Here is a 19,166-nt window from a genome sequence, read left to right on the forward strand (position 1 = left end):
GCAGAGGCCACACTGCCACATCCCGGGCCGGACAGGCACCCAGGTCTGCCGGTGTAGTGGGCAGGCGCCCTGGGCAGCGTGTGATGAGCTTTACTCATGAACACGGCCCCTCTCCCAGGACGGCCGAGGGTTTAAGAGTAATTAAGGCTTTGTGACCACACACCCCCAGCCTTTGGGAATGGGGGAGGGCGTGGATAACAAAGATGGGGATGTGCTGAGCTAGTAAAAGGGGGTGGAGAGAAGTAAGCGGCCAGGGGTGAAGGGGACGGGGGAGGGGCTGCATGGGGAGGGGCACAGGTGATGTGATGAGGGTCAGGGCTGTGAAGGGGGCCATGGCTGCAAGGATGGTGGCAATTGTGACCCCATGACTACGTGTGTGCTCTGATGATGGGCACTGGCGTGGGTGGAGGGGTGGAGGGTGGGTGATGGGAGGTGGCGGCGGGGGCGGGGTATCAGGCGTCTCTGTCCAGACAATCCGGCTAGGACTCGGGGTCTCCACAGCAGCTCTGGGCATACAGCAGGCGCCCAGCGAGCACATGGAGCTCCAGCCCAGGGGGCGCACCGGCCAAGCCCAGGCCAGCGCAGGCATCCTGGGCCCACCAATCTCCCCAGGGGCCCCCCGGCCCCAAGCCTTCCCCCCACTCCGCCCCCCCGGCCGCCAGGGCCACATACCCGGGAGCAGCCCCGCAGGAGCGCCGACATCTGCCTCAGGGCACTGGTGCTGGCCGCGATGGTCTTGTTGGTCTCCTGCTGCACCGTGTGCCTGCAGCGGCCAGGGAAGAGAGAGGGGACGGGGAGGGGACGGAGGGAGGGGCCAGGGTGGCAGAAAGGCGACCGGACAAGAGCAGGAGCAGGGGTCAGGGGTCGCAGCGGCACAGGTCAACAGGAGCGGGAGAACCAGTAGGAAGACCAGAGGCACAAGAGAGCAGCCACGGGAGGGGATGAGGGCCCAGAGGGACGGACGGACACACCCACAGATGGAGAAGGCAGGGACAGGGGCGAGGGAGGAGGGAGAGAGTGACAGGGGTGAGTCTGGACTGGGGCGGACAGCCCACAGCGCACATCACTCCCGAGCTGCCACGGTCAGGAGCCCCTCCCCGCAAGGCCCCTGCATGCCCCGCACACAAGTTGCATCTGGGCAGTAGCCTGGGCCCAGAGTCCGGGGGTCAGCGAGGTCGGGAAGCTGGGGGAGCGGCGTGGCCACAGACACCCCTGGCACCACAGCCGCTGTGGGCCGGGGTGACTCTCCCACCTCCAGACCCGAGAACACTGGGGGCCGGGCCCCGGACTGTGGTTTGGGGCTCTGAGTGTGACCGCGAAGGGACTGAAAAAACCAGCTCCTCACCCGCTGCGGGGTGACCACGGCCCCCCTGAACAGAGTGACACCAGGGGCAAACCCTGCCCTCGGGCCTTCTGCGGGCACGTGCACCAGAGAGGAGCCCTCCGGACCCTCTGAGTTGCAGCATGATGCCCCCTTTGCTCCCTGCAAGACCCCGCGTGGCAGGGGTGGGGGCACCGTCTGACCTGCGCCCGGGGCCCTGACACCTGCCCTTAGGCCACACAGATGGTGCCGCATAGAGCCGGGGGCGGGGTGGGGGGATGGGAAGGAGCCCCCAGGCCAGCCTGGGAGGGTGCCATCTGAGGACCGCAGCGTGAGCACCCTTTCCACCAGGCCACCAACAAATTACGGGAAACCGCAGAACACGTTTTCCCCTCGGATTCACTCAATCGTTGCGCACCACTGAGCCCCCCACTCTCCTTACTGCACCTCCTCCCATGGTCCCCACGCTCCCTCCCACCCCATGGCCCACAGTTTGCCCTCCTGGCACCCCTCCCAGCTTGGGGCCATGCTGCTCAAGGGGCTTCGCTGGCTCCTCACCTCCCTGACCTCGTGTCTGCACCTGGAGCTCAGACCCTGGACCACCCTCTTCGCTCCCCGTGCTCGCCTCCTGGGTGCTCTCCTTTAGCCTCGTGACCTTCAGTCACCTGTGTGCCGCCGTCCCCCACACCCGTCCACACCTGGGCCTGAACTCAGGCCTGGCCCCGCCAACAGCCCGCTAAGCACCTCCACCTGGATGTGCAGTGGCATCTCAAACTCCACGTGCCCAAACCACCCGCCCCTCCGCGGGCTCACCCACGGCAACTCCATCCCTCTAGTCCTTCCAGCCAAAGCCCCAGGGCCGCCCTTCCCAAAGCCTCTCTCCTCTCATTCTTGAGAGCAGCACGACCCTCGGGCACTGACCCAGACTCGGGCCACGTCTCGCCCACTGCTCCCACGTGCCCCCTCGTGCCCAGCACTGCATCTCACCAGCAGCCTGCAGCTGGAACGTCCCGTCCCGGGAGTTCAGCCACGCCCTCCAAACCCCAGAGCTCTCAGGCACGGCCGCATGTTATCCGTGGAAGCACAGTCCCGGCTCCTGTCACCTCGTCCCCGCTCTCACCGTGCTGGACAGACCCCTGCCTCGCTGCCTGCACCCCCTACCACCTCTGCAGCCACCCTGATGGACAACAGGTACAGGCAGCCATGCCCAGGGCTTGTGACCAGCAACAGCCGCCCGGACAGAGGACACTGGACGGATGGGGGCAGCGGGACAAGTGCCTCCGGCTCATGGAGGCCGCCTCCCCTGGGGGGGCAGGCTCGCCCCCGCCCCGTCCCTGCTCCCACCGCCCCCTCCACTTCTGCCCTGATGTCACAAAGAGCTCGCACTCCCGCCCCGCTGTGCCCCCCGGCTAGAACACAGAAGCAGCGCGGAGACAGTCCCTTCCACGACTGGGAGAGCCTGCGTTCCAACGTCTCTTTAAGGATCTCTGCTACTGTGTGTACAGGGACGTGCAGTACGTTTTCTTCTAGTCTGTGCTCAGGTGCTCTGAGCGCTCCGCATTCTGGGGAGTGTGTGGTGTCACTGCGACCTCCAATCCTGGGTGTTTGTGGGAATGTTTTTAAGGACACATGTAAATCCTCCGATAGAGAGCTATTTAGGTTTTCTCTTTCTTCTTAAGTCAGTTTTGAGAATTTATACCTTCTGAGAAATTTTTCTGGTTCATCTTAGTTATGAAGTATCAGTTTATTGTCATAACAGATTCACAGTATTTCCTAATCAGCCTTTTCGTGTTGGATCTGGAGTCCTGGTCTCTCTTATTCTTATTTCTTTGTTACTGGCTCATGCTTTATGAATGAATGAACTTTATTCTACCTGTACGCTCGCTCTCTCCTTCCCTCGTGACTGGCTTGCTGGCTTCTTAGGCGGCCTGTGAATGCTGGCTTTCTGTCTTCTCTGCTGTGAGCAGGTGAGCCCCACTCCTCCTTCCACGGCAGCTCTCACCATGGCTGCAGCCCTCCTTCCTCGTGTTTCATTTTCTGCCAGTCTCCTCCTGTTTATGGTGTGTGCCATTCACACTGTGAGTGGGGCTCTCTACGAGGTTCTTTATTAAAACGAGCACCATGGGGACGGGCGATCTCCAGACATCCTTGTGGCCCTGGCTGCCTGGCCCTGACCGATGGGCGCCCCCTCGGCCCCCCATGAAAGGAATAATAGATCATGACCAAGAGGATTCCATCCCAGGAGCACAGGGTTGACCTAACACTCAAAAAACAATGAATGAAATGCTCATAGTAACAAAATAAATTTTAAAAGGAGAAAACCATCTCTGTAAATTATATAAATTACAAAAAGTATTTGATAAAATTTGACACATATTTGTTATAAAAACTCTAGGAAAACCAGAACAAAGAAGAGAACTTGTTTGGCTGAAGTCCCAGGACACAAGGCAACACACAAAATCAGGTGTATTTCTGTACACTTGTAACCAACAACCACAAAGTGAAATTTAAACAATAATAATTTGTAGAATAGTATTAAAAAACACGAAATTATTAACGATAAATTGAATAAAATACACACAAAACCTGCACATTAACCTTATAAGGAACTGCCGGAGAAAATGGAAGAACACTTACATCAGAGAAATCCTGACCATCTTCACAGGTTGGAAAACTCAAGATTGTTAAGAGGTCAATTCCCCTTAAGTTGGTCTATAGAGTCAATGCAATCTCAAGTAAAATTAAAGCAGGATAAGAAAATAGCAGAAATTGACAAGCTATTCTAAAATTGATATGGAAATACAAAGCACTGGAAGTGTCCAAAAGAATTTCACAAAAAGATGAACAAAGCTGTAGGCGTCCAGGACGGATGTCAGGACTTACTCTAAAACTTAGTGATTAAGACAACACGGTGCTGTCAAAAAGACAGACGTACAAACCAATGAAACAGAATAACCCAAAATGCAGCCACACATACATGATAAAGTAATTTTTGGTTACCTTGGTGCCAAGGTACTCACAACAGGGAAAGGACAATCCTTTGAACAAACAGTGGGGAATAACTGGATAATCATGCTAAAAACAAAAAAACTAGCCTGGACTCCTGCCCCATGCTGCATTCCCAGGGGCTCAGGGGAGCTCAAGGGCTCAGGCAGGACACACGGCAGGCAGCCAGCAAGACCCAGGCACCCGCCAGCCTCTGGTGCCCAGGCAAGTCTGCGGAAGAAGGGGCGCCATCCAGCCGAGCTGCACAGGGAGGCAGGGGTCAGGAGGCTAAGTGAGGGGCAGCGTCGCACACGAAGCGTGGCCAGGGCGGGCAATCAGCGGTCAAAGGAGGGCCTGGAGGCTCAGGCCCAGGAGCTCTGGAGGAGCACAGCAGGGAGGAGACACGTTTGGGCAGGAGAGCCAGGGCAGGTGAAGGTGAGGGGCGCCCACGGCCACCAGCTACGTCTCTTCAGGGGACAGCGTGCCACGGGAACGCCACAGATGTGTGCTCCCCCAACATGGGAAGGAAGCAAGAGAAGGAAAGAGGCTGGAACAAGGAGGAGGAGCCAGCAAAGGAGAATGACGCATGATCCACACCAGGGAAGGCAAAAGCCCAGGAGAGCAAGGGATGCACAGGCTAGAAGCTTCTAGAAGGAGAGAGTATCTCAACAATAAAAAGACCAAAGAACCCAATTCAAAAATGGGAAAAGGACCTGAACAGACACATCTTCAAAGACATACAAATGGTCAACATGTCTGTGAAAAGATGCTCACTCAACGTCGTTATCAGGAAATACAAATCAGCATCCTAGTGAGACAGCGCCTCGTCCCCACCAGATGGCTACAGTCACAGACGGGTAACAAGTGTCGGCGAGGACGTGGAGGAGTCGGAAGCCTCGCGCACTGCTGGTAGGAAGGTAAGGCGGCGCAGCCACCGTGGAAAAGTCTGGCAGCGCCCCAGCGTTAAACACAGCCAAGCCCAGCAATGCCACGCCTAGGTGCCCCCTCGAGAGAACAGAAAACGCTCGTCCACACACGAGCCCACAGCAGCCTTCCTCATAACGACCCAGAGGAAACAGTCCCCAGCCCGTCAGCTGATGAGCGGTATGTCAGCATGCTCAGGCTGCTCTAACAAATACCACGACTGGACGCCTTAGAGACAGCGGACGAGTCCCCTCACGGCTGGAGTCTGGAAGTCCAGGATCGGGACGCTGGCAGCTTCCGTGTCCGACGAGGACCGCCTTCCGGTTCACAGATGGCACCTCCTTGCAGCATCCTCAAAGGGTGGAAGGGGCCAGGGGGCTCTCTGGGGTCCTTTTACACGGGCGCTCGTCCCATTTGTGACGGCTGCCCCCGCAGGACCTACTCCCCTTCCTGAGGGTCCGCTCCTAGCCCCGTCCCCCTGGGTTAGGTTTTGACCTATGGATTTGGAGGGACATCCAACAGTGGAATACTACTCAGCCATTGAGGCCTTGAGGAGGTTCTGGGAAACCAGGAGGAAACTGCCCATGCTCTGTGGGCCCAGCATGTGCCCAACATGTGCTCACCGGTCCCAAGCCCCTGAGGCAAGCACCCGGGCCTGCCCTTACCCAGTCCCACAGGCGAGGCTATCCCCCAGCACAGCAGTGTGGCCACTGGGGATGCTCAAGGGTCCTAGCTGCCTGGTGTCGGGGGGGGGGGGCAGTCAGACAGGAGCTCAGCCCCTGACCCACCAGACCAAAGGGACAGCTGTCCAGGCCGAGGGGGCGGCTGTCCAGGCCCTACACAGCAATCCTCCCTGCCTCTCCGGCAGTTCCCTCCACCCACAGTGACCTCCTCCTCCTCCAACTTGCCTTCACAGCCATCCATCATGCCACTGCATTCTAGAACCTTCCACTGGCTTCCCACTGCTTTGCATATAAAGCCCAAGCCATGTGCCAGGCCTACAAGGCCCATGTGGTCTGGCCTGTGCCCACCTCACTGACCCCCCCGGGCAGACCCCCATTTCGGGGGCTCCTCCAACATGCCCACTGCTGCTTTGGAGTTTGCAGCAGTTTGAAGAGTGGCTGCAAAAGCTTCTAACCGCTCCCACTGAGAGGTGGGGCTGGGTCCCTTCTCCTTGAATCCGGACAGGCTCAATCACACCTTCTTCGCTAGAGCATCTGCGCCGGAGCCCTGAGCCGAGGAAGTTCAGCCCCCGTGAGGCTGCCGTGCCACAGGGAGCCCACATGCGGATGCTGTGGGGGACATGCCAGCTCAGTTCTGCATCTGCCTGCTGACCACAAGTGGTGAAGAAGCTTCTAGATGCTCCAGCCCCAGCTGCGGAGGCACCCCAGCTCTGAGTGTTCTCAGCTGAGTCCCAGATATCCTGGAGCCAACACAAGCCTCCTCACAGTACCTGCCAGTCTGGCTCACCAGCTCTGAGGTTTCAGTCCCACTGGCCTCCAGGCCTCGCGTCTGGCCCCAGGGCTGCTGTCAGGCTTCCCCTAGAGACGGAGCTGAGCATCACACCCGAGTCCTGACAGCGTCCCCAGGTTAAGGTGACAGGTGCCGGCACCCCAACTTCCCGGGAGCAGTTGTGTGCGGCCCGGGAAAGTCCTCCCTCCCCCGCCTCAGCTTTCTGATGGAGTCAGGGAGGCCCTGGGCCCCGAGGCGGCTCCGAGGAGTCAGCGGCAGATCTCAGGTCAGCCCAGATGATGGGGGCCAATGCCACCGCGGACAACTTCTGACAGCAGAGGACAGAGCGGGCTGAAGTGTGTCCCCCCAACCCCGGTTCTTAAGCAAATCCTGGCTCTGTCTCTGCAGCCACGTGCACGCATGACCGGGCTGGAATGAGAAGCTCATGTGGCACCAGATCCGGCTGGTCTGAGCTCTGGGAGGAGGAAGACAGAGCCTGCCCGGTGCCTCCACAGCAGCCCTGGGCTGTCAGCACTAAGCCCCTCCAAGACCCCAGCCCCGTGCAGTGCTGGATTAGTGTGATCCAGGCCTCCCTGATCGCCTCGGAGCCGATCCGGACACAAATCCTGCTGAGGGGAGGAAGGTGCTGCCCACTCGGAGCCAGGGGCAGCCCAGGGCCCTATCCCGCCACCAGGGCCTCTGCCCTGCCCCCACAACCGCCCACCGGGGCCTCCACCCTGCCCCCCCACCCCGGGCCTCAGCCCTAACCCCCGGGCGGCATCGGGCAGACCCTGAGCAGACACCTCTCACACACACCCCCGCGTGGGACCCCACATGGGGCCACCTCGACCTGCACAGGGTCAAGTGAGAGGACATGCATGCAGCAGCCCCCACAAACCTGCGACGGTCAGAACATCCCAGGGAGACCGTCCCCTCTGTCCCACACTAGGAGTGGGACACTGGGTGATCACCTCCCCTCTCCAGGCTGGAAGCCCCCTTCGTGAACACAGACTCACCCCCGCGTTGCAAACCAGGGAGAGGGAGGGGTGCCGTCAGGTTGGGTAAGAATGGAGAATAGGAGTGCCGACAGCAGGAGCAACCCGCAGACCAGCTCCAGGGACAGGACCAGGCCCTCAGCACCGCATGGGGGCAGGGGCAGCCTGCCAGGTACCTGGCCTCCATCGTCAAATGAGGACCCGCACCCCTGTGAGGCAGGTGGGTGAGGCCGGTCACTAGGAGGAGGAGGCACTGCCATGGCCCCCTGAGGATGGGTCAGGGCTCCAGACCACCCACCCTCCCCCCCTTCCCTCCCCCAGGCACACCTGCCCCGTCCAGTCCAGCCTCCAGGCAGAAGCCGCACCACACACCTGGTGATCAGCAAGCGTCCCCACACAGGCCTCCAGGCAGAGCTCCGCTCCCCACCCCCCGCCCCAGCCAGGCCACCCTCCAGCAACACAGGGCAGGGGGTCTCGGGGCTCTGGGGACCGCAGCAGAGCTCCTGAGCTGGGGGCCCAGGCAGACGCCAGACCCTTCAGGAAGCACTGCTACCCTCTGAGGCCATTCTCCGTCCCCCACGGCTCCCTCCACCCGCACCCCTGCTCTGGCCGTCCTCCCACTGCAGCCAGGTCTGACTAGACCTCTGCGGGGCTGAGCCCAGCACCAGGCACGGACGCCCTCACTGCCACCTTCCCACAGGACACCGCTGGGAGGGTCTGGGTCCTCACGTCAAAGACAGGGACAGCCGCGTCACTCTGCATGTCACACAGCCAGGAGGGGACAGGCTGCCCCCCCATGCCCCACTGCTGCAGCCTGTCAGCGCATGGTTCCAGGGCTGAGCTGGCCAGGGCACCAGGCTACAGACACGGTGGGGTGCCAGGGAGTGCGGTGGGGGGTGGGGGGAGGCCACCGTGGGGCGTGGGGGGGCACACTAAGGGGGGGCTCTGGAGTAGAAAAGGCAGGCCATGCTGGACAGCAGGATGGCCCATGCATCCCTCGGGATGCCCTGCTTCATGAGCCTCCAGACATGTACCCAAGCATTGCCCCTGGGGCTATCACCGTGGGCACAGGATACGGCAGTCGAGGTGTTTCTGGGGGAGGGAGCTGAGGAGCAGCCCCTGAGGGAGGTGGCACTGGGCGGGTACTAGAGGAAGAGATGCCCGTGTGAAGGTGGAAAAGTGAGAGGTGAGGGGTTGGCATGCACCCCACACACCCGGGCAGGGCCACCCGCCCGCCTCTGCTTTCTGCCCCCAAGGTCCGCCGGTCCTGGTTCGGGGCACCCAGCCCACTGCAGCCTCCAGGACCCCCATGACCACTCTCCTGGCGTCTCCCAGGCCCCGTGCAGGCCCTCCCTATGCTTTAGTGAGGCCGAAGCCCACAGGGCCCCTCACAGATGCCAATGTGGCAGACAGACAGGGGAGAGCTTGTCTGCACTTCGACCACCACGGGACTCCAGCCTGTTGTGAGAGGCAGGCAGCGCGGTCCAGCCCCATGCCCACTCGGAGGAGCTGGGAGCACCGGAGCACCAGAGATGGGGAGCCGTCCACATCCAGCCCAGAAGGAGCCTCTCTGCCCGCTGTGTGCACAGCCCAGCAGCAGCCAGGTGTGGGCCGAGCCCCACCACCCTGATGCTGTGCCCGGGGCCCTACAAACCGGAGCCAGGCCTGTCCCACAGCGTGTTCATGAGGCTGAGGGGACAGGCCCCTGGCCACAGGCACACTGCTCACACAGGGCTTCTGGAACACCCATCCCTCCATTCCACAGCAGCCAGGGTGACACCCCCAAGAGAGAGACAGGTAGACAAGGTCCCACAGCCACTGAGCTTCACTCCACAGGGGAGAGAGTTCTCCAACCTGACCACCTCAGCCAACTGGGGAGCCCATGACGGTGCCCAAGGCAGGGTCCCCTCAGAGTCCTGACACAAATGCCAAAGCCCACACGTGTCTCACGCAAGGCGAGACGATCAGGCTCAACTCTGCGAGGATCTTAGGCCGCTAGATGTATTCATCTTGAAGGAATGTCCTCTCTCCCGAGATCAGAGCCCACCCGCTTCTGTCATACCGAAATGCCTTGTCTTCTGCAAAGTAAGGGCAATAATGGATTGTAGTGAACCTTTTTTAGTCCTTCCTTGACAAAATAAAAAAACCACCGACTGTCAACGTGGAGAAAACCCAGAGTTGGCAGCTTATGCTAGCCTCAGTCATTTAAAAATGCTAACAATCCATGATATGCACAAATTCCACCATGAAAGGGGTCCTGGAAGGCCCGAGGCCTGCAGCCTAGTGAGGAGCTACCCCGCAGAGGGGCTCTGGTGGGAACGGGGTTCTGGTTGGGGGGGGACAGGAAGGTGCCAAAGCCAGAGCTGCTGGATCTGAAAGCTGAGGTCGATGGGGCAGGAACGGGGGCAGTGGTCCCAGCCACACTCCATCACACGGGCAGGCCCGGCATCGGGCAGGAACGTGCAGGAGCCTGCTCTCCTCTCCAGGCCCACGCCGGTGACCCCAGCCTCCAGCCAGCTGGGCAAGGCAGCCCTGGAAACACGCTCAGGGGCCAGGGCCCTGAGAATGCCAGCCACTCAACCTGGGGGACACCGCTCCAGGGACCCAACCTGGAAACAGGCACGAATAGAAGGATCCACCACAGCACTGTTCCCGCTAATCACCCAGGTTCAACAGTGTCCTCCGCAGCTCTGAAGAGCGTGTTTCTAGTGTGTAATGAGGGCACACACACCCCAGATTCCTAACGGTAAAAAGTGGGATCCGGAACATTATTCACTGAAATCCAATTCTGCAAAATGCGTAAGGACTTGACAAGAGGCTGGCAGGAAGTACCGAAACGTTAACAGTGGCTCCTCAGACATCCTGTGCGGCCCCATTTCCTATAATGAACATATGCTACTTTCGCAATCAGAAAACAATACGTTATTTTAAAAAAATAAATAAAAATAATTAAAAACAGAATGGTACATAAAACCTGCAAAGGACCCTCAGTTGCCTTAAGTTCTGGACCCCCAAACTCAGCAGAAGTGGTCCCAGCTAGCTTGTACGGATGGACAGGAGGAAAGATGGATGGACAGGTAGTGGGTGAGATGGATGGGTGAACCAATGCATGGGTGGGTGGATGGATAGATGGGTGGGTAGGTGGTGGCTGGACAGGGAGACGGGTAGGTAGGTGGGTGGGCAGATGGGTGGGTAGGTGGTGGCTGGACAGGGAGACGGGTAGGTAGGTGGGTGGGTAGATGGGTGGATGGGTAGATGGATGTCCAGGTGGATAGATGGACAGGTGGGTGGGCATATGGGTAAGGGAATGAATGCACGGGTGGGTGGCTGGATGGACACACAGATGGACAGGGTGATGGATAAAGAGATGGAAAGGGGCTGTGGCCTTTCGAACAGACATCAATGCCAAGAAGAGACATGTGGTCTTGGCCACAGCCCACACCCCTCAGAACACATTTGGTCTACCGCCCCACACCATCATCCTTCCCAGGCAGGAGGCTCAGGCTCAACCAACCCAGGGTCCCCTGGAAAGGAGGTGGCAAAGGGAACGAGGGTGTAAATGCAGGTCTCAGGCTCCCCCTCGGTGCTCCCCACCCGGGCCATGCTGGGATCACACGGCTTTCTCATGAAGTTCACCAGGCCCTGGGTAGCAGGGCGTAAACAGAGCTGCCCCCTGCCCCATGCCAGCCAGGCTAGCCCCCCCCTGCAGAAATCGCCTTTCTCGCTCCCCATAGACCCAGCTCCTGAGAAGCCTTTCTGTGAGGAGCACAGCCTCATCCTAGGAAAAGGAAAGCCCAACAGGACCCCCACAGGGGCAGAACCAAAACCACAAAGCCCCGCTCCAACGCAGCCTGTGTGTCCACCACCTGCAAGCTGCCTGTGCACACGGTGCACCTTGTCACCTGGTGTGTCCACAGGTGCGTTCACACGTGTGCAGGCCCCGTCAGTGAGCTCTGGTGCGTGACACACACATTTGGGCCAAAAAGCACGCAAGCAGACGCATGTCTGCCACCTGAGCAGACACCGGCGTGCATGGGTGTGCCCCATGGAGGGGACGCTGGGTGTGAGCTCAGCCTCAGGCTGCGAGCACGAGCTCGGCTGGCCCTCAGGTGTGTGGGGCGTGCATGTGGTCCCGGCAGGTGTGGGGCTGGTGTGTGACAGGCAGGCACACAAGTGGGGGCAGGGCACGCCTGTGCACACCCACGGGCATGCACGCGATCACACACTCACAGGCTCTCCCTCAGCTCCTGCATGTCATTCGGCGTCCCCAGGGCCTGGAGGCTCTGCTCCAAGGAGGTCACTGCCAAGAGAAAGGGACGGGCATCAGGAGCAGAAGGACCCCCACCGGCTGATCCCCAGACTCCAGGGCGCATTCCCCACCCCCAGCAGAGGCAGGGTAAGAAGCCCAAGGACATGGGGGCTGAGGCCAAGGAGACCACAGTGACCGTGAGCAGCCAGGGCCAGGACAGCTGCTGCCACAGCCCAGCCCCAGCCCCACATCAGCCAGCCATGCCCCCAGCAGAGCGTCCCAGGCACAGCCCTCTCCCCAGCCCTTCAGGCACAGGCCCACAGGCACCCTAGGTCTGGAGAGGCGGCTTTTTCTCCTCTCCTGGTCAGCACTCTCCTGCTGACCTGGCAGAGCTCAGGGCTCAGGGGCAAACACCGACCCTGGCCCACAGGGTATGGCGAGCCACCCCCCATCCCCCCGATCTACAGGAGCTAAGGATGGGGCAAGACAGGGCTCTCACTCCTGATCCCGGTGACCTATGAGGCGGCCCATGCGGCCAGTCAGAGGGAGGCTCTGAGGCACCCCTTCCCGGGGGGGGTACTTGTCCAGATTGCAGGGAGCGGTGGACACACGGGCCACTGCCGCCCTGCCCTGAGACCACAGTGCTCTCCTGGGCTGCAGGGTGGCTGAGTAAGAGGATGGCCACAGGCACGCCCACCACCCCATGTCACCTCGACCTCCTGTGACGTGCTCAGTGGCCCAAGATGGCCAGGTCAGGGGGGGTGAGACCGGGCCTGGCACAGACTCACCATTGGAGTTGATTCGGAAGACACTGGCCGACGTCTGCTGGAACAGCTCCTGGAGGTCAGCTGGGTCCACCTGGGTGGCTGGAAGACAACAGAGGGGAGCACACACGTTCATGGAGCTGCATGCTCTGGGCAGTCACACCCTCCCAGCCTGGGGTCACCCAGAGCGTCAGGGATGGAACGCCAAGCCCACCCCGGGGCACGCAGAGCCATAGGAAAGGGAGGAAAGCAGGGGGCAGCCCCTCAGAAAGGCCCCAACACCCCCACGCCGGCGCACTCGAGAGAAACAAGAACCCGGTCCCACGTGAGCGCCTGCACACATGCACGTGTGGTCACTGCAGACTTACGAGTCACAGGACAGGAAGGACCCAACAGCCAGCAACCTGTGCTAAAGCAGGATCCGTGCCCCAATGACACACCACACAGCTAAACCTCTAAAACGTGCCGGCGAAGGAGGCGGGCACGGGCCTCGCGCCATGTGGTTCCACGGACAAGAAGTGCCCAGATCCACAGGGATAGAAAGCAGATCCACGGTGGCCAGGGGCTGGGCCAGGGGACACGATGACTGCTAATGGCTGTGCGGTTTCTTTGGGGATAACACAAGGTTCCCGGTTATTCGTGGTGATGGCTGCACACACCGTTGCAGATATTAAAAACCACTGAAATGTACACTTTAAGATGGTTAACACGGCGAATTTTACACTGTGTGAATTTTAACTCAACTTAAAAAACTCTACTGAACATTGTGTGGACACCACCAAGTCCTGGAGGGACGGGAAGGCCACACATGTGGCCACAACAGCAAGGTCTGCCTCCCTTAAAGGACGCGGCCCTGCCCTTCCCATGGCTCTGCCCACCCTGGGTATCCACACAGAGAAACACAAAGAGGCCCACAAAAAGCTGGCGCAAGACGCTCACAGTGGCTTCATACCAAAACCCGGAAAGGGTGCCACTGGCCACCAACAGAATACACAGGACCCTTCACGTGACAGAGCCACAAAGAGGAAGGACTCACATGTGTGTCTACACGGCCCACCCCGGCCTCCAGGAAAGCAGGCGCCTCAGCCCGGATGGGCCAGAGCTGGGCAGGTCTCCAGGCAATCGACAGGGATTTGTCCATGATGAAAAGGGTCGAGGTCGGAGGGGGCAGCGGCCTGGACCAGAGTGGGGAGCCACGGCCTCTGGGCCCCCACCCCTGGCTGTGCAGCCTCACAGCCTCACCTACGCAATGGGGAGGCTGGTGGGAGTTTTTCTACGTACTCCTGGCCCCTGGCCTCAGTATGAAATGAGAAGAGGAAGTACGTGGCTCCAAGAATCTTTCTTATCCTCCAAGTCTATGTGTAGATGATTCTAGAAGCCAGTTACATTGGGGTAGTTGCCGCCCATCCTCCCTTCTCAAAGCTGTCTTTCTCTGCCATCTCTGGAAGCCCGTCCACAGGTTCTCCCTGCCGGCCAGCCCTCCTGGGTCCCCCCCTCCAGGACCCTGTGTACTCCTGACCCCGTGGGGTGTGTATCTTTCCAGAGGACACCGGCTTACTGGCTTTGAGACATTCTGTCTCAGATCCAGGGCTAAAGCAGCTGAGCTCAGAGAGGTGGAGGAAGTGGCCCAGGACAGGGCAGAGGTGGGGCAGGGATGGCAGCCTTTACAAAGGTGGAGAGCTCCACCCCGCAGGGCAGGGCGGCTGATGGTCTCAGCGGGGGAGACGCAGATGCAGCTCTCCAGCCCCTGCTCCAAGCGCCAGGCCGTGCAGGGCCCTCGGGGAGCAGGCCCCTTACTGGCTGCGATGCGGGGGGCAGGTGCCTGAGAGCAGCCTGGGAGGTCCCCCAGCACAGCGGCCCCCAGCCCGGTCACAGCAGCAGGTGCAGCCGTCTACGACGCCACCGCCACCAGCCCCGGGGCATCTGGTGCATCCCCAATATGCTGTGGGCGGGCATGGAACCCGGGGCAGGGGCTGTCAGCCATACTGCAGACGCACGGGGCGTGGGGGGTGCAAATGTCCCAGCCCAGCAGCAAGGACGGCAAGGCCACCACCCACACAGCCTTCCGCCCCCACGGAAGTCTGGGGGAGGCCGTGGGGGCTCCCACCTCAGCGGCGACAATGCCCGGCAATGCCGGCTGAGGCCTGTCCCCTAGGATCCGGTGTCTCCTCATTCCTCGTACCTGGCCACGCAGCTCAGACACTCCCCTGCAGCCAGAGGGCCCGCGGGATCCGATTCTCACCTGGAGTTAAGGCGTCCAAGTGCAGTTTCCCCTCGTGTTCTTACAAGGAAGCTGCTGGCCCGGGACGGCCTCACCCCCTTCCCCGCTGGGATGCCATGGGGTGCAACCTCTGACCAGGGGCACCCGCGAGGGGACGGAGCCACAGCTGGGGGAGCCCTGGTGGCAGCAGGAGGAGTCTGAGGCTTAACCCCTCTTTACTACCACAGGAATGCAGCAGGACAGAGGAGGGGCCGGAAACCTGACAGATGCCCACGTCCACAAACACGCTGCTGGGGCCGCTGCGGGGGTCGGGCTCCCCGGGACTGTGCGCCCAGACCTCACACCCAAGTGGCCCGCTGTCAGACAGGGCGGGCAGTGAGACGGTGACCGCACAACATTAGCAGGGCCTCTGCACGCAGCCCAGGGGACCCACGCAGGGCCAGGATCCAGGCGGGCAGGGGCAGGACGATGAGGTCAGAGCCTTGGGGAAGAGGTGGCAGGGCTGTGGGAGGCTGAACTTGCAGGAGCGGAGGGAGAGGGAGGACATCATGTCCCTTAGGCCCAGATGTCCAGTGGGCACGACTGGGGTGGGAGGGGGCCAGCCACCAGCACGGGAGACACACAGGAGAAACAGGCAAGGGAAGACGCAAAAAGGTCACTGTGGTCAGCAGCGGGTCAGCTATGGGCCATGTGGGGCGACTCTCAGGTCAGAGGTATGTGCTGGCCAATGGAATACAGAAATTAAGACCAAAAAAAAATAAGCCAACTTCTCCTAGAATCACAATGCAGGGTGCCTGATAGTACTTCAGCTTCTGTCGTAAGGGAACAGGGCCCAGGATTACCGTCCCCTGAAAATGGCTAAAACTGCATGGAAGATGGAAAATGATGTTCTGATCCCGGACAAACTGTCACAGCCCTGGGAAAGCATCACCCCGGCCGTTTCCCAGGAGCGAGGCCAGACCGTGGAGCAGCGAGGGCGGGCCGGAGCAGGGCTGGCATCACTGGGTCCGGAGGTGGACCCCGGGGCCTGGCAGGTCCAGCAGCTGCCCTGGGGGCAGGAGACAGAGGGGAGACGATGAGGCAGAAGGGGCTCCAGGAGCCTGTCCCGTCCCCTGGTCTCCAGCCAAACCCATGTCTGTGCCTGCACGGAAAAAGACGCCCCTCGGCTTAGGGCACACGGGTCACGAGGGAGCTGCAGGCACCTCCTCACCCAGCAGGGTCGGTGTGAGTCAGGGGCAGGAGAAGGGGAGGAGCTCTGAGCACCCGCGGCGTCCAGCAGTGACAGCACAGGCCGTGCCTCTGGAGGGCGGGGAGTGTCATGGTGGCAGCTACTTCAGAAGTGCCCTAAAAGATGTTTATCACAAGCCCTAAGAGATCACAGTGACCCACAAGTAAGTTCACTGCCCCTGGAACAAAGTCTAATCCTCCTCAAGTAAAACAACCAAACCCAGCACAAAAGCACCCAAAATTCACAATTAAAACTTAATGGACATACAAAGAAGCAGGAACATGTACGTGACCCCTAACCATGAGAAAAATCAGCCAACATAAAATCAGACCCAGAAACGAGAGAGATGACTTAGTGGAGAAGAGCATTCATCAATGTTACAACAGCGCTGAGGGACACGAAGGGGCACGTCTACCCAGCAAGGAGAGACCAAAGATGTGGAAAAGCCGCAGAGGCCCTTGTGAAGGCCCCCCCTGCTTGGGGTCAGCAGCAGATGTGACGCTGCAGGGCACAGGGGAGTGGATTCGAGGACAGCACGGTGGCCAAGCCATAGGGACCTCAGGGTGACACCCAGCAGCCCGGCAGGGGAAGGGGAGCCACAGACGGGCCACAAACAAGGAGAAGTTCAAGAAATAAGGACCAAAAGTATCCAAATTTTACGCAATTAAAAACTGAGAGTTTCATGGAGAATTTCATAAAGTCCCAAACAGAGTAAATACTAAAAATTCACAGCCCAAGGCACAGTAGTCAAAACTGCAGGAAGCCTGCAGGGAAGAGGACACTTCCAAAGGGGACAGAGGAGCACCACACCACCACAGAACGCAATACAGGGGACGCTTCGCCCAAAGACGCCGCAGCAACAGCAGCAAAGTGCCAAAAGAAGGGGAAAAAATCTTTCAACCAGAATTCCATACCCAGCAGAAATATATTTCAAAAACAGAAGAAAAGTAAGGATTTATTTTAGACAAAAAAGCTGAGAGACTCTGTCCCAGCCAGATGTGCAGCCCAGGAAGCATTACAAGAAATCGGTCAGGTCAAAAGAAACGATAAAAGGAAATGTGGATCTGCATGAGAAGCCAGAGTGAGGGAGGGCAGGCGTCAAGGCAAATAAAACAGACACCTTGTCTCATTTTAAATTTATCTCAGAGAACACTGATTATTAAAGTGAAAGCCATGGGGCGCCTGGGTGGCTCAGTCATTAAGCGTCTGCCTTCGGCTCAGGTCATGATCCCAGGGTTCTGGGATCGAGTCCCGTGTCGGACTCCATGCTCTGCGGGGAGCCTGCTTCTCCCTCTCCCTCTGCCTGCTTCTTCCCCGTTGTGCACTCTGTCAAAAATAAATAAAATCTTTAAATAAATAAATAAATAAATAAATAAAGTGAAAGCCATAAGAGGCCCGCTAGCAATAACGCACTGTCCCAAAGGGAAGTGGGAGTAGGCCGTGCGAGGCTCCCACGTCACACGCCGAGTGCCTGAGCAGGACCTGAGGGCACGCCGTCAGGAGCTCAGGTGGACACCAGAGACTCCAAAGCAGCCGCTAAAACACAAAACGAGCAGGTATCGCTGATGAGCCACGAGTGGGAGCAAAATGGAATAATAAACAACATTCAATTCCTCCAAAAACACAAAGGAAGAAAGAAAGGAAAAGAAGGAAAGGGAGATACAGACTGCGAACATGAAGATGGGAGATTTAACCCCGAGCACACCGGCATTTGTGCCAATGACAAATGGCCCAAACCCGAGTGAGGCGCCAGCGCGATCCACGTGCAGCTGGCGGCTGCCACGGTGCAGAGGACGGGACCTGTCATTACCAAAGCTCCCGTGGACAGCACCACTGTGGCCGTTCCAGTCAAGGCAGGGATGGTGAGAGAGGGCCAAAAGCAAACTCCATATACACTGAGTACGGGAAAAACACGTTATATGCAAAACCAGACATAACTTGGAAGTAAAAGGATTGGAAAACACATTGCCTAGGACAGTAATCCTAAGAAAGCTGGAGCGGCTATGCTAACATTAGAGAACTCAGAACCACGCATGTAAGTAGAGATAATAGGAACGTTTTTGCAGCAACAAAGGGGTCAACTAATGAAGATGACAAAACAGTCCTAAACGTGCATGCTCCTAATACCACAGCTTGAAAATGTCTGAAGCAGAAACTGATGGAACTGAAAGGAGAAACAGACAAATCCAGTTATAGTGAGAGTCATCAACACCCCCTCCCAGCAGTAAACAGAGCAGCAGAGAAAATCAGTGAGGATACCAAGACTTGAACAACACCATTGATCAACTTGACCTGAGTGACATTTATAGGACACGCCACCCAACAAACGCACATGGTACACACACGAGGATACAATGTATTTCAGAGAATACAGCAAGTCCCAATGTGTTTATAACAGCTGAAATTATACAAAAGATTCTATGATCACAACAGAATTAAACTAGAAGTTAGTAAAAGAAAGATATCTGGAAACAAAAAGAATTATTTGAAAATTTAAACAATATACTTCTAAATAACCATTAAAGAAAAAATGACAAAGGAAATTAGAAAATATTTTTCAATGAATGAATGAAAACACAATATATACAAAATTGTTCAAGTAGAGCAATGCACAGAGGAAAATTTATAGCAATAAACACTTACATTAGGGAAGAAGAAAGGTCTCAAATCAATGATCTAACAGAAGCAAATTAACCCCAGAGTGAGGAAAAGGAAGGAAATAATAAAGATGAGCAAAAATCAATTAACTTGACATTGGATAGAGAAGACTAATGAAATCAAAATCTGGTTCTTTGAAACAATCAATAAAATTGATAGACTTGCGATCTGAACGGCAAGATGGCGGAGGAGTAGGAGACCTGGATTTCGTCTCCTCTCAGGAATTCAGCTGGATAGGGATCAAACCATTCTGAACACCTACAAACTCAACAGGAGATCGAAGAAAGGAATGGCAACAACTCTCTGAACAGAAAAGCGACCACTTTCTGGAAGGTAGGACGTGCGGAGAAGTGAATCCGAGGCGATATT

General features: G+C 58.2%; 1 protein-coding gene across 13 annotated transcripts in view; it reads right to left on the bottom strand.

Annotated features, from left to right (window-relative positions):
• Positions 1-19,166, bottom strand: part of LOC115938940 (t-SNARE domain-containing protein 1) — a 153,559-nt gene that overhangs the window by 84,383 nt on the left and 50,010 nt on the right. For 12 of the 13 annotated variants that reach the window (XR_014144461.1, XR_014144460.1, XM_081816640.1 and 9 more), the window contains 3 exons: positions 12,715-12,792; positions 11,908-11,977; positions 673-763 (listed from right to left, as the gene is read on the bottom strand). Coding sequence is in view for 11 of the 13 variants with exons in the window: in XM_081816640.1 (XP_081672766.1) it covers positions 673-763; positions 11,908-11,977; positions 12,715-12,792 (239 nt within the window). In the remaining 2 variants the exon portion in view is untranslated. The remainder of the gene's footprint in view (positions 1-672; positions 764-11,907; positions 11,978-12,714; positions 12,793-19,166) is intronic. The other variant, XM_081816638.1, reaches the window with a different exon arrangement.

Source organism: Leptonychotes weddellii, chromosome 4 (genome assembly GCF_054177405.1).
Source record: "Leptonychotes weddellii isolate Sample4059 chromosome 4, ASM5417740v2, whole genome shotgun sequence".
NCBI lineage: Eukaryota > Metazoa > Chordata > Mammalia > Carnivora > Phocidae > Leptonychotes > Leptonychotes weddellii.